At 43.4% G+C, this 13,575-nt stretch overlaps 1 protein-coding gene across 1 annotated transcript in view; it reads right to left on the bottom strand.

Moving 5' to 3' along the window:
• DHRS12 (dehydrogenase/reductase (SDR family) member 12) overlaps positions 1-13,514 on the bottom strand; it is a 27,674-nt gene extending 14,160 nt beyond the window's left edge. Inside the window, 4 exon segments of the mRNA XM_010077021.1 lie at positions 608-689; positions 2,316-2,408; positions 9,381-9,463; positions 13,250-13,514. Of these exon segments, the coding sequence (XP_010075323.1) occupies positions 608-689; positions 2,316-2,408; positions 9,381-9,463; positions 13,250-13,514 (523 nt within the window).
• Positions 13,515-13,575: the final 61 nt, after the last annotated feature.

A 13,575-nucleotide genomic window follows, 5' to 3' on the forward strand; every position in this document is an offset into this window, starting at 1 on the left:
TGCTTCCCTTAATTTGTTCCTCTTATACTTCCACTGCACAGTTCATGGGATACACCCCTAATATGTGGAGTGCCTAAGACTTAGCCAGTACTGCTCAATCACTTGACTAGATGTTGCATCAGGTCAAGAGTGTCCAGGCCACTATATAAGGCACAGTCGTCCTACACAGTGCCTCTGTCACATCAAATAGGGCTGTTCAAGCCTACTGAAACATTTGAATGTCCTTTTAAATATCTGAACATGCTCCAAGCTCTATCCAAGCCACAGAAGCACATTTATTACAAAAAGAGTATCATTATCAGCACTGCTTGGAACAAAGTTTCCTACCAAATTTCAGAATAATTTTAATTAAATCTTAACTGCATTTGTCCACTGCTGCTATGATAAATAAAGGCACTGATATGAGAAAAACTGAAAAATAGATAAATTAAAAATGACACTCCAAACAAGCTGTAATATTTCTTCTTTTCCTTTCCTGCTCCTTCCCTGGCATAGCAATGGTATGATCCCTCTTTGAGCAGGAGTAGGTACTTCATGAACCCAGCTGCTGTGTAACCAATTCTGTAACCAAAACAAGTATATTTCAGAATTAAGCCTTCAAACTCACCCAAAGTATTTGTTGCAAAGTTTTTTTCAAGTCCATCTTCAGTTAATTCTCTGTTATTCACCATACATCCTGCATTGTTTATCTGTAAGACAAGTCCTGTAAACAAAAATAATCCACACAAATATCTACAAAGACAAGGACATACACAAGCAGTCCATGTTAGTTTGCTGTTTCCTGACACTGCAACACAAAGCTACACACTGTTTCAATAAACCATGCTGTTCCAAGTCACACTACTCTGTCACTGATAATACAGGGATTTCACAAAAGAAAGGATCTGCAGAGAAATGGCTCACCACAGAGGTATTACACTAAGAGTCAACAGTCCTCTCAGTGCCTTACTCCATGTTTTTACACTCTTTTCTCACAGAAAGGAATATGCAAGTTGTAAAGCAGATAACAGAACATAAGTATGAAGTATAGTCTGTTAATCTCATCTGAGAGACCACACTGACCCACGCTGATGTCATCCACACCATTAGGGGAAAATTCACTATGGGAAGCTGTGCAACATGTGGTGGAATGGCCTGTGGGAACTCCCATCCCCAGCAAACTAAAAGAATCAGCTCCAAACTTGGCAGATTAGCCAGATCAGCATCCTAGTCAGCCCTCAGAAGGGCAGAGCTAACCAGCAGAGGTGCTTCATACTGAATTTGTGCCCTGGTTGTAGGGACTCCAGCTTTTCTCTCTGCCTGGCAAACCTGCACAGATACTCCACCTGACTCACGCATTGCTAAAACAGGGCTCCACCACACAGCATGGATGCACTGGAAGGTAAAACCTCATGAACAATCATAAACTTGCAAGCTGTGTGCAGCTAGCATATTCTCAGACACTTCTTTCTCTGCCTCACCTTCCAGAAGAAGCTCAAGCTTTTCTTTCCCACCTTGAAAAGAGGTCTTCCCCTACATACCTTCTTGTTCATTCACTGCCACTCCTCAAAAGCTATTGTCCGATTTCTATCAGGATTTCCTCCCTAGTACGCACCACAACTGCTCCAGGTGCCTCAGTATTAGTACAGCCCCCAGAGTAAATTTTTACCTCGTTGCAGCCTTCCAGTAGTAGAAGGGAGCCTATAAACAGGAGGGGGAGCGACAGTTTACAGGGGTTGATAGTGACAGGACAAGGGGGAATGGTTTTAAACGAAGAGAGGGGAGATTTAGGTTGGATATTAGGCAGAAATTTTTCATTCAGAGGGTGGTGAGGCACTGGAACAGGTTGCCCAGAGAAGGTGTGGATGCCCCACCCCTGGAGGCATTCAAGGCCAGGCTGGATGGGGCCCTGGGCAGCCTGCTCTAGTGGCTGGCAACCCTGCCCACAGCAGGGGGGTTGAAACTAGATGGTCCTTTTCAACCCAGGCCATTCCATGATTCTATGAGCTATGACTTTCTATAAAAGTTTAATCTTTAAGATGGATTAATCTTGATGATCCTTAAGGGGGACAAAGTTATTAGTAATGAAAGTCAAACAGAAAATGTGCGGTAAGAACCTCAAAAATTACTTCTTTTCTCTCTTTTTTGTAGCATATCTCTGTATGTGAACCAAGAATGGACAAGAGCAAACAGACCATGGAGACTACTGCAAAAACATTTAGAGAAAATTAAGCAGAGAATTGTGGACAAAATTGTGAAATCTACACTACCTGTTGGACAAATTTGTAGGCTACACACTCCAAAGACAGACACATGACTTAAGTATGCAAACTTACCAACACATTTAATTTATGTTCATTTTTGAATTTTTCAGAAAACTTCCAGATTTCAGTGGGATTAGACATATCCACAATATGCAAGAAGATATTCTAAAAGGGAAAAAAAAAGTAAGTCACAGTCAACAGGGACAGTGAAGAGACACTGTTCACTGTTAAGGCCTGTCCAGGTGAAAAGGTATTTAAGCAGTATGAAAAAATATTCTCTTCAGAGGACAACTGAAACACTTTGGTTAACATGCACAACTGGGAAATCTAATTCTAGTCTCTAAAACATGCTTAATCACTTGATTCATTTGCTTCTGAGCCACAGCTTTTTAAAAGAGCTTTTAAAAGAGCCTAATTTATTAAAAGAGAGTTCTACTTAGATAAATATATGTGACAGACAGTCAGGCATAGCAGAGAACTAGAAAAATATTGCAAAGCTTGCAAAACTTCTTTTAAAAAAATTAATACAGCACCTTCCTCTTTAGCTAAAAGCAACTTTACAAAGCTATGCTGAAGGTCATAGCATTAGAGAAAAACTTAGGCTGGGAGGGACCTCTGGAGGCCACCTGGTCCCATTGCTGTCTCAAGGCAGGTAACTGAGACCAAGTTGCCCAGGGAAATTTTATTTACAAAGATGGAGATTCACCGGCTCTCTCAGCACCCTGCTCCAGTGTTTGACCATCCTCATAGTGAAAAAAAAAAAAATAAAAATTCCTACTATCTAGTCATAATTTTTCTCTGTTACAATCTGTGTCTGCTGCCTCCTGTCCTCTCACCACAGATCTCCAAGAGAAGCATGGCACTCCCTACATCCTCCCATCACATGATGGTAGACCCATCTCAGCCTTCTCAACACTGAGCAAAACCAGCTCTCGCAGCCTCTCCTTGCACATCACGTGTCCCACCTCTCTAGTTACCTTGGCTGCTCTCATCTGGACTCACTCCAGGACACTGACAACTTCCTCATTCTGGAGAGCCCAAAACTGGGCACAAGACTCCTGCTGGGGTTTAATAGAGAGGAAGATGCACTTCCCTCAGCCTGCTGGCTACACTCATGTCCATACAGCCTGCAGTGTGGTTGGCCTTCCTTCCCCTAGGGCACACTGCTCGCTCAGGGGCAACTTGTCACCCCCAGGTCCTTTTCTGCAAAGCTGCTTTCCAGTCAGATAGTCACAGCTGGCACTGCTCCATGGGGTTACTCCATCCCAGGGCCAGATTGTGTATCTGCTCTTGGTGAACTTCATGAGGTTCATGTCTGCCCACCTCCTCACCTGTTAAATCCCTCTGAAGAGCAGCCCTGCTCTCCAGCTTCCCCACTTCCATTTGTGATCACCTGCAATCTGACAAAGACTGCACTTCACTCCATCGTCCAAGTTGTTAAAAGAGGCATTAAACAGGTTTTGCCCCTGTGTTGACTCATGGGGGATGCCACTACAAAATAGTTAACAGATCAGCTTTATACTGTTGATTGCTACTTTCTGAGACAAATGTTCCAGACAGTTTTCCACCTGGCTTGTCATCCACCAGTTCAAACCACATTTCCCCAAACTGGTTACAAGGATACTATGGCAGACCATGTAAAAAGCCTTGGCAAAAATAAGGAAAGCAGAAAGCACTGCTCTTCTTGTCCATAGGCAGAGTCATCTCACCAAAGGCAGCGAACAGGACGGTCAGGTCAGGCTTGCCCTTCATAAATCCACACTGTTTTTTCTCAGTTACTTTCCTGTCTTTCATGGCTTCCACAAGGATTTGCTCCATAATTTTCCTGTGGAGCAAGGTGGGGCTGCCCAGCCTGTAGTTCCCCATATCCTTCAAATATTTTTTGAAGATGAGTGGTTTGGTTTTTTATAGTTAACAGGAAGCACCTCCCACTTCGAGGAGGTTTCCCTTGAAGAACAACTAGCTTTACCAAGGCCTTTTGCTCTCCATGGCTGTCTCCCATGGGATCCTGCCAACCTGGTCCATAAAAAAGACAAAATCTGCTTTCCTAAAACCAAAGACTGTAACTCTACTACTCATCCTTCTTGCCTGTCTCGATCTTAAATTCCACAGTCTCATGGCCACTTCCACCAATGCAGCCATTCAAGACTGCTATTTATAGCAAGTCCAGCAGAGATCACCCCTAGCTGGCCTGTCCAATACTCATATCAGAAAATTGTCCTTGATGCTCTCCAGAAATCTCCTGGATTGTTTATGCCCTGTCATGTTGCCAGCAGGTATCAGGCTGGTTCAAGCACTCCATGAGTACCAGGACCTGTGATCACAGGGCTTCCCTAGCCCTCTAAAAAAGGCTCCATCTATTTCCTCTACTTCATCAGGCAGTTTGTAGCAGACACCCACCATGACATCATCCACATTGATCTGACCTTTGTGCCTTACCCATAAGCTCTCAGATGGCTCATTGCCCATTTCAAAGCAAAGCTCCATGCATTCAAGCCACTCCTTTGCATAGTGCACAACTCCTCCTTGTCTTCCCAACTCGCCCTTATAAAAGGGCCTCTTCCATCCATTCCAGCACTCTAGTCATGCCAACCATGTCTCTCTAATCCCAGTAAGATCACAGCTCTGCAACAATGCATGGATTCCTGTGTTTCCTATGCTATGTGTATTCATGTACAGGCATCTGAGATGGGCTCCCAGTCATGTTGCTTTCATATGAAAATGGTGAGAGCCTCCTCCATTTTGCTGTCCCCTAGACTCATACTGTTCCCATGACTCCACTACTCTTACGGGTTTGGTCACTATCCCCCAATGAAACCAGTTTAAAGCCCTCCTCACTAGCTCAGCAAGCCTATTGGCAAAGATACTCTTGCTCCATAAAATGCTCAGCAATGCTCATTTCTCAGAGAGGGTCAAAGAGGTCATAAAGGCCAAAGAAAAAGTGACAAAGGCCAAGTGACACCAGCTCCACATTCAGGTGCTGTCCTGCAGGGTGTGTATCATAGACTCATAGAATGGTTAGAGCTGGAAAGGACCCTAGAGATCATCTAGTTCCAACCCCCCTGCCATGGGCAGGGACACCTCCCACTAGACCAGGTTGCTCAAAGCCTCATCCAGCCTGGCCTTGAATGTATGGATGTATATGAGCACATACAATACTTTTCACCGACAACAGTCCCATACTTACTACGCTCCTACTCAAGCTCTTCCGTTTCACTGGAAGGATTTAAGGAGAGCAGTACTTGGGCCCCCATGCCCTTCACCCTCTGTAAGCACTCTTGATGAACTCAAGATCACCCCCTCACAATGTCAGGGATGCCCATGTGGTTGGTCAACAAGAGGTACTAGTTCAAGGTCCAGATGAGCCTCAGCAGACTCTCCGTAATACCCTAGATCTAAGTCCCCAGCAAGTGACAAATTTCTCAAGACATCAAGCCAAGACTGTAGATGGGTGTCTCCATCCCACACAGGAGGGAGCCTTCAGCCATTATCACCCACCACTTCTTCCCAGGGCTGTCTCCAACTCCTCCCCTGACAGAGCTTGTTCTTCCTCATCTGTTACCATGGCACTGTAACTATCCTATAAATGCACATCTGCAAGCAGAGAATGAGCCTGTCTTCTGTTACCAGCAGTCACAAGCTTCCATTCCTCCCCATGTTAGGAGTCTGTCCACCACTTATCCAAGCATAGCTTCTAGCTGTCCTTCCTTCCACACAATGTGGGGTTTGTGCTCTTCTGCTCCCTTCAAAGACACTGTCAATCTCCTGTTTCTATTCCCCACAGTTATACAGCCTGCTCATCTCCTGCTGTCACTTAACCTGGCAGCCCAGCACCTTGACCACACCAAACCCAACAGATGAGGTCGCCATAATGCTCTGCCCCAGGCTCAGGAAAAAGTACCAGTCACTCCCTGCAACATGACATCTACCACATCATTCCTCTGGAGCTCTGTCTGGGCCAGCCTCCCATGTGCCAGGCACAGTCGCTCCAACCAGGACAGGAGAGCATGCTTTCAGGTACATCACTGTGCCCATTCCAGGTACCTCAGAGAGCAGGTACCTTCTGCACCCCCTTCCACACTAACTGCTGCATGAATGGCTAAGTGACTGTTAGCCACCCCGTGTCACAACATTTTAAAATACTATGGTCAGGGATGTGGATGCAATAGAATAAAAAAAAAAAAAAAAAAGGAAAAGCTTGATGTGAGAGCAAAGGTATAATTTTCTGAACCACTAAAGCTAGAAATATTTCCTCTCTCCAAAACATCAAAAACCTTTTACTGTTTGTTACAAGCAATTCTCTTGCTTTTTGCAAATTTGTGTTCTATCTACTACAAGCACAGTGGCATTTATCAGTGTACAAAAGGCATGTCAGCTCCTACTCTTCTCCTAGATAGCACTTAGTCTCAAAAACACACCACAGATAGTCTTATGATGTACCTCAGGAAAAGGCAGTTCTAAAATAATTATGCAGAGGATGTGTTCTCATGCAAAACAACAAATAATCATTAAAGGGCCTCCTTTCTTTCCAAGTTGTTTCTTTAAATACTCATTATACAAGCAAATGAGATAAGTGAAGAAACTGAGAAAATTATCAGGCATTATTCCCTGCCTATAACTCTGCTTCCCTGAAGATAAAAAACACATGACTTTTTCTCTCTAGTTCTCTCTAGTCATTAGATTTCATGTCCTTAGTCGAGTTAAGTCAGAATTTTCTCATCATCATGTTAATTTCTGACTAAAAACTTGACACTGCTCTACTGTTTCCAACTGGATAGTCCTCTAAAAGCTTTCTACTTTTAAAGCTACTACCATTATCTACCAGAACAGAAGAGCTGAAGTTTTTTTGGGCAGATATTACAAGTGGTTTCAGAGACTGAAAAAGATCTAAATCCACTTTTCTGCTGAAGACTGTCACATTGGCTCAGAAAAAGGACCCACAGGCCTGTTCCCTATGAAAGACCTCAATGGTAGCAAAGTCATTTTCAAAGTGAGAGCTAATCTCTGTGACTAGGTCTGCTTTAACAGATGAGGAAAACTTCACAGTTCCCAGGTCTAGGTTCAGGTGCCTGCCAAATAATAATCCCATTTCAGCAGTGAGCCATGACATGGGTTGCTGTGGAAGATGGAAAAAATCTTTGGCATATACTACAACAGGATCTCCACACAGACAATCAGGAAGAGCAAGTTAAGTCCAGATACAGCTTGTCAAATTGTAGATAAAGTGTTTTATTATCTCCCTGGATTGCTTCTGAATGAGCACTTATAAAGAAGGATGTTCTTGTGGACTCCTTATTAAAATGACTCTTCCCAGTGCAGTCACATGTCCCACAGGGCCTCTTGTACAGCTTATCTAACACTTTACTGAATGCTGCTTTCTCTACAAGTGCCCTGCCCCCGGGGTCATGAACAAGTTCTGCAGTGCCCTCGTACTCTTTCATGACTAGGGAAACTACAGGTTTGCAGCCTACCAAAAAGTGGGAATGCAGTAATTGTGCTGCTTTTAAAGAAAGAACATAATTTTCCTCAAGTTTTGTTTCACCAAACGACAGAAATAGAACATGAAGGAACCTTCAGAGGTCACTGAACTCACCCCTCTTCCCAGGCTGTGTGACTACAGTTAGAAAAGGAGGTAACACAGATAATGACCAGTCTTACTATAGCCACGGGATTACACAGTTATAGACAGCTGGAAAGTATATATTTCTACAGAAGGATTGATCTAATTCACCTCCATTAAAGAACTGAAGTGTAATGCTGGTTGTGTCACACTAGGGACCTGAAACCAAAGAGCAGAAATTTAGTCAATATGGTATCTCTAACCATAAAAAGTCTTCAGGATTTTTGATCCACATTAAAAACTATTAGTGGAATCAAAATACTGTGTTCAAGACCCAAGCCACTATTTAAAATGGAGATAGCTTTCCTTCCAAGTGCTGTGGGTTAACCCCCATAGGCAGTTAAGCCCCACACAACAACTCACTCCCCTCCCAGTGGGATGGAGGAGAGAACTAGAAGGGTAAAACAGACAAAACTTGTGGGTTGACATAAAGACAGTTTAATAAGTGAAGCAGAGCTGTGTGTGCAAACAAAGTAAAATAAGGAATTCATTCACTATTTCCCATTGTCAGGCAGGCATTTGGTAATCCCCAGGAAAGCAGGGCTCCATCACATGCAACAGTGATTTAGAAAGCCAAACACCACAACTGTGAATGTCCCCCCCTCCTCCTTCTTCCCCCAGCTTTATATGCTGATCATGACGTCATATGGTATGGAATATCCCTTTGGTCAGTTGGGGTCAGCTGTCCCAGCTGTGTCCCCTCCCAGCTCCTTGTACAGCCCCAGCCTCCTTACTGGTGGGGTGGCGTAAGAAACAGAAAAGGCCTTGATGCTGTGTGAGCACTGTTCAGTAACAGCTAAAACATGGGTTGTCAACACTGTTTTGGTCAAAAATCCAGAACATAGTACCACAGGAACTGCTATGAAGAAAATTAACTCGATCCCAGCCAAAACCAGTACATCAAGATAAAGACAACGACTGTACTTCTCCACTAGCACACCCTCCTGAATAATTAGCAAAAGCAACAGTGACAGCTACAGGGGTATATTGCAGAAGCAAAAAGAATCTGTAACAGAAGGGAGGTGGTAAGGAAGATATATCATAAGAAAAGGAGATGGAAAAGTCTGTAGAGCATGGAACTAGGAACACACACAGGACTTTACAGAGCAGCCAACCTTAGCAAATCAAGAGCATGTTATTCAGACACATAAAACTTTCAACTCCAATGCTGTAAACTCATAAATGTTGCTGCAAGAGTGTTGCAATGCATTAACTTTTAAAAGCCTCAGCCACATAGTTAGGAATAGTAAGTAGGTCATCACAAAACACATTGACAACAAACATTAAATAAAACAGTATGCTGCTAGTGATGTTATTAATCACAGAAAGCATTACCTAGTGAAATTAAATCCCTTCAAACCATATGGATGATAAACTACTAGATGTTTCCATGTTTGCAGGAAAATACTATTAAAAACACAACAGAAAAATGACAAAACAGAATATCTCAAGGCCTCTAAGGTCTTTAATACCAAGAATCTTCCTAAGAGTAAACAAAGGACTGAAAAACAACTCACCTGATTGCCCGTTTCTGTCACTATTTCTCCTTTGGCTACCTCAGCCCGTTCCTTATTTCGACAAACCAGATGAACTGTGCCACCTGGTGGATTTCGACAAGAAACACATTTGATAATTACTTTTTGGGGGAGGCATCAGCAAAGAGGGAGGGCCAGGAACTGGATGTGCAATTTGCAGTTCTTGTCTTGGGTTAGTTTTTGATACAACCCAAATGAAACAAAAAAACCTTTTGTGATGCATTCCAGTTTGTGGAAAATCTATAGCCTGCTAGTAGCAGTGGCAATACTGGTCAGATGACCACCAAAATATCACAGGAGCTTCCCAGCAGGCAGAATGTTCCTGAGCTGTGCACAGCAAACACTCTCACTTCCCTGCTGCCAAGAGGTTAGCTGTGGCTTTTCATCAATGCTGCTGAAGCTCAGGTCTGTGGAGCTCTCAGGGCTCCTGTGACACTTGCTGATGAGCTGAGAGCAGGGAGCTCCTTAGGGCCACAGCACCTCATAGCAGTCCCATGTCCATCAGCCTTGGGCCATTTTGAGGGACAAATTCCCCCCAAAAGGCACTGACCCACCAGTACCATCAAAAAGACCAGACACACCAAGAATCCAAACAGGGCCTGTCAAAAGACTGAGGTAAAGGTCCTTCAGACAAAAGTTTTAGGACACAAAGAGCAGATATATAATAAGAAAGCTCGAAGATTTCTGCTTGGCTCTGGTCTCTATGAAGGCAGGCAGGAGGGAGAAAATATCATGCTGTAATAAGGTCCCTAAGCAAGGTTCTGTGTGTGGAGAAGGCCACTACAGTCTAGGTACTGTCTGCTCAAACCATTTTCTGTCAACTTTGCACATCATGTTTAGTGTTGATAAAATACTAGGGCTACACGGCAAATTGAAGCTAAGGCATCTGAAGCATAAATGCTTCTTCTGGCACCTGCCTTAGAAAGCTCAGTAAAGGGCTTGAACAACACAAGTGACTGGAACTTCTCTGTGGAAAGGAAATAAAAATGACAGATACCAGAACTATTCTCAGCAGTGGGAGATATGACAAGGACCATGGCCACAAATTGCAGTTTAGGAGGCTCAGGTCAAGCATTGAGAAAAGGTTTTCACTAGTTTTCTTCTAAATAGATCATCACATTGTCCCAAGAGGATGCATGATTTCCATCCTTGCAGGTTTCAAGATCCAGCAAGACAAAGCAATGGCCAGTTTGATCCAGTGTTGGCAACAGTCTTGCTTCAAGTGGGATGGTGGACAAGATGACTTCTAGAGGTCCCTTCCAAACAACTTTTCTATGAAAGGAATATGCAGGGCAAGGCTCCTCTCCAAGGCCTGGATACTTATAATGACCTCACAACTTAGCCACATTAAAGAGAGCCTTCAAAAAGAGGACTAAAGTATGGGTAGGCATAATTCTTTTTATTTTTATGCTTTGTATTCTCTGATCATTACAAGCAACGTGTTAATCTCAGTCACAGGAGTACCGGCACTCTTTACTTTTACCTATTGTTAAAGCTGTTTTAGGGGTTGCTAGCAGTCCACCACTAGAAGGCTCAAGCAATGTAATCCCAAAGGATTGATAATAGAAACAACAGTGCCAGGTCACTCTTCTAGTGCCCAGAACCCAAATGCAAGACACCAAGTTTACCCTAGCAATAGAGCAGTCACACACTGCACAGCCCAGTGTGGGGTCTGACAATGAAATTTTCCATTTATGAGAGAGGTTTTTCCACTGAGCACTACTACAGCAAGTATACTTGGCATGCAGCTGATGCAGGCAACAAACCTCAGGGTTCTTCTGATATTTCCTAACAGGGTTTGATTCCTCCACTGCACTGCCAGAGTTGTCTGGGTTACTTTGACCAAGTGCACAACTGCAGGAAGCAGTGGTAAACTCCTGCATCTGGAATAATCATACAAATGACACTAACCGATGTTTAATACAGTTTAATATTCAGTTTGTGTTACACATATACCATGCATGGAAGTGACCGTGCACGTACAGGCACTGAATATGTGCAGATCAGAATGAAAGACAGTCTTTGCCCCTGGGAGAGCAGATTTCATGAGTGAGAGAAAAGGCAAAAGGGGCAGTGTCCAATGCTCACCCCATTGGTGATTCTCACAGTGACTGCAGGCTTCACTGCAAATTAAGACTTAAACTACAGATCTTAAGGCAGTTAAGGATGTGCATTTGCAGATGTTTAAGGACCTCTTCCCAAAACACAGGGGAAAGCACAAGTAAGGTGTGCAGGTACAAATTAAACACATGGAAGAAGTAGCTGGCCTTCAAGATCATCAGGAATATACTCATAGTCTACAGTGGAAAACATTCATTGAAAACAGAGATGGGTTTTAAGGGCTTTGAATGTGATTTTTTTTTTCTTACTGTTAAGGAGAGAGGGAAGTTTTGGTGTGACCTATGGGATAAAGAAAGGGATTTAAATATATCTTCCACCGTAAAGATTCAAATTATTTGAACTTAAGCAACATGTGGAAATTGTCAGAGTGGTTGGGAGAAGACTACATCAACCTGGAAGTGCTGTTCACAAGACATACAGGAAAGCCCAAATCTGCAATACCCATAAGACAGCAATTCACTAGCACTGAACTCAGGCTAAAGAAACTGTCAAGACCATAATTATTTACAAAGATCTGAAGTGCTTGAGGGTAAAACCAACGTAGCTTGGTTATTCTTTTGCTGAGTCAAAATTCCTTATTTTCTTGTCATGGTATACTTGAAGAGATTCAATTCGAAGCCAGAGCCCCAACAGCTGACACTGAGTTTCAGAGCGACACATGCAAGTATAGGATCAGGAAGACACCATTAATTCATTTTAACTTCATATGCACAGCAACACCTACGCAAGATATCAGACAAGCAGTCTGAGCCCGCAGTTGTTCTTTAGGCTCCAAATACTAGACATGGTGACCAAATCCTATGCAGATCCAGTCAGCTTGACAGCTTGCAAAACCTGGCAGGTATATCCATTTGTGAGCAAAACAGTCACCAGACAAAGCAATACTTACATAAGGCTATTACACATAATGGCAGTAGTAGGAACCTAAAATCAATCACACACTGGCACTGATGGGGATCTTTAACCCAAAGGCTCTTTGATGCTAATAATTTTTAATTAGTTTGATTTAACCAAATCACCACTTTCCTTCATAAGCTAGTTATGAAACCTAAGCAGGCAAAGAGAGAGCAAAGAGCCACAAGCTCCTCCCTTTTATTCTACATGCCAAAGCTCCAATCACTCTTGCACAACAGGAATTATTCTGTCAAGTCTGAAAGGGATTAGGTTTATCCTTCAACAGTAGCTAGTTCTAGTTCATACCATCTCCTTTCTTACAGGGGGCAAGTGAAAAAATGGTTGCACATAATCAGTTAAAGGACACAAACTCCAGGTTATTATCATTAAGATCAAGCACAACTACGCTGCTTCTTTTATACTCTCTCATCTCAGCTTAGCAAATCCAACTGTTTTCTTTCATCATATGATACATTTGTAAGTTCTCCAAAACAATTCAAATTCATCCAGGTTGCTACTTGTACCAAATCTGCCTTAAGCAGACCTTGATCCATCACCAACATCCTTAGATGCCTCTATAACACAGATAGCTTTGGTAAACATGCGCTTCAGAAACACTTTACAGATCCTCTCCACTACTTTTGTTTATTATTCCTGTTTTCACAGCATTGATCATGCTTAAACCTCTCACCCACAGTAGCAGCCCTGTAAAACAGCACACCTGACCCCTCATCCCAGGGAGCTGCATCCTTGTGTTTGTGCTGGAAGGCCAAACCTGCTTCCTTCCATCTTCTCTATGCTGACCCCTCCGAGCTCCTCACCACAGCCCGGCTCACCTCTCCTCGCTACCTCTTTGGCCGTGGCCTTGCCAATGCCACTGTTTGCGCCGGTGACCAAAAAGGATCGTCCAGCCACGTTCACCTCCACATCGTCTGGATTGAAGTTCTTGGAAGCAGACTCATAGCCGCTCCTGAATAAATCAGAAACACCTATGAGAAACTAGAAATGACTACTTCCAAAAAAGTACAGGGGAGGGTTGAAAAGTGCTGTCCCCTCACACCTCAGCACATGGTAAAGCACACCCCCGCCTTCCCTGCCCATTAGTCTCCGTACCCGTGGGACAGGCCACATATAGTGCTAGTGACACTGCAACGAGTGAAGT

This window comes from Pterocles gutturalis, unplaced genomic scaffold (genome assembly GCF_000699245.1).
Source record: "Pterocles gutturalis isolate BGI_N339 unplaced genomic scaffold, ASM69924v1 scaffold16273, whole genome shotgun sequence".
NCBI lineage: Eukaryota > Metazoa > Chordata > Aves > Pterocliformes > Pteroclidae > Pterocles > Pterocles gutturalis.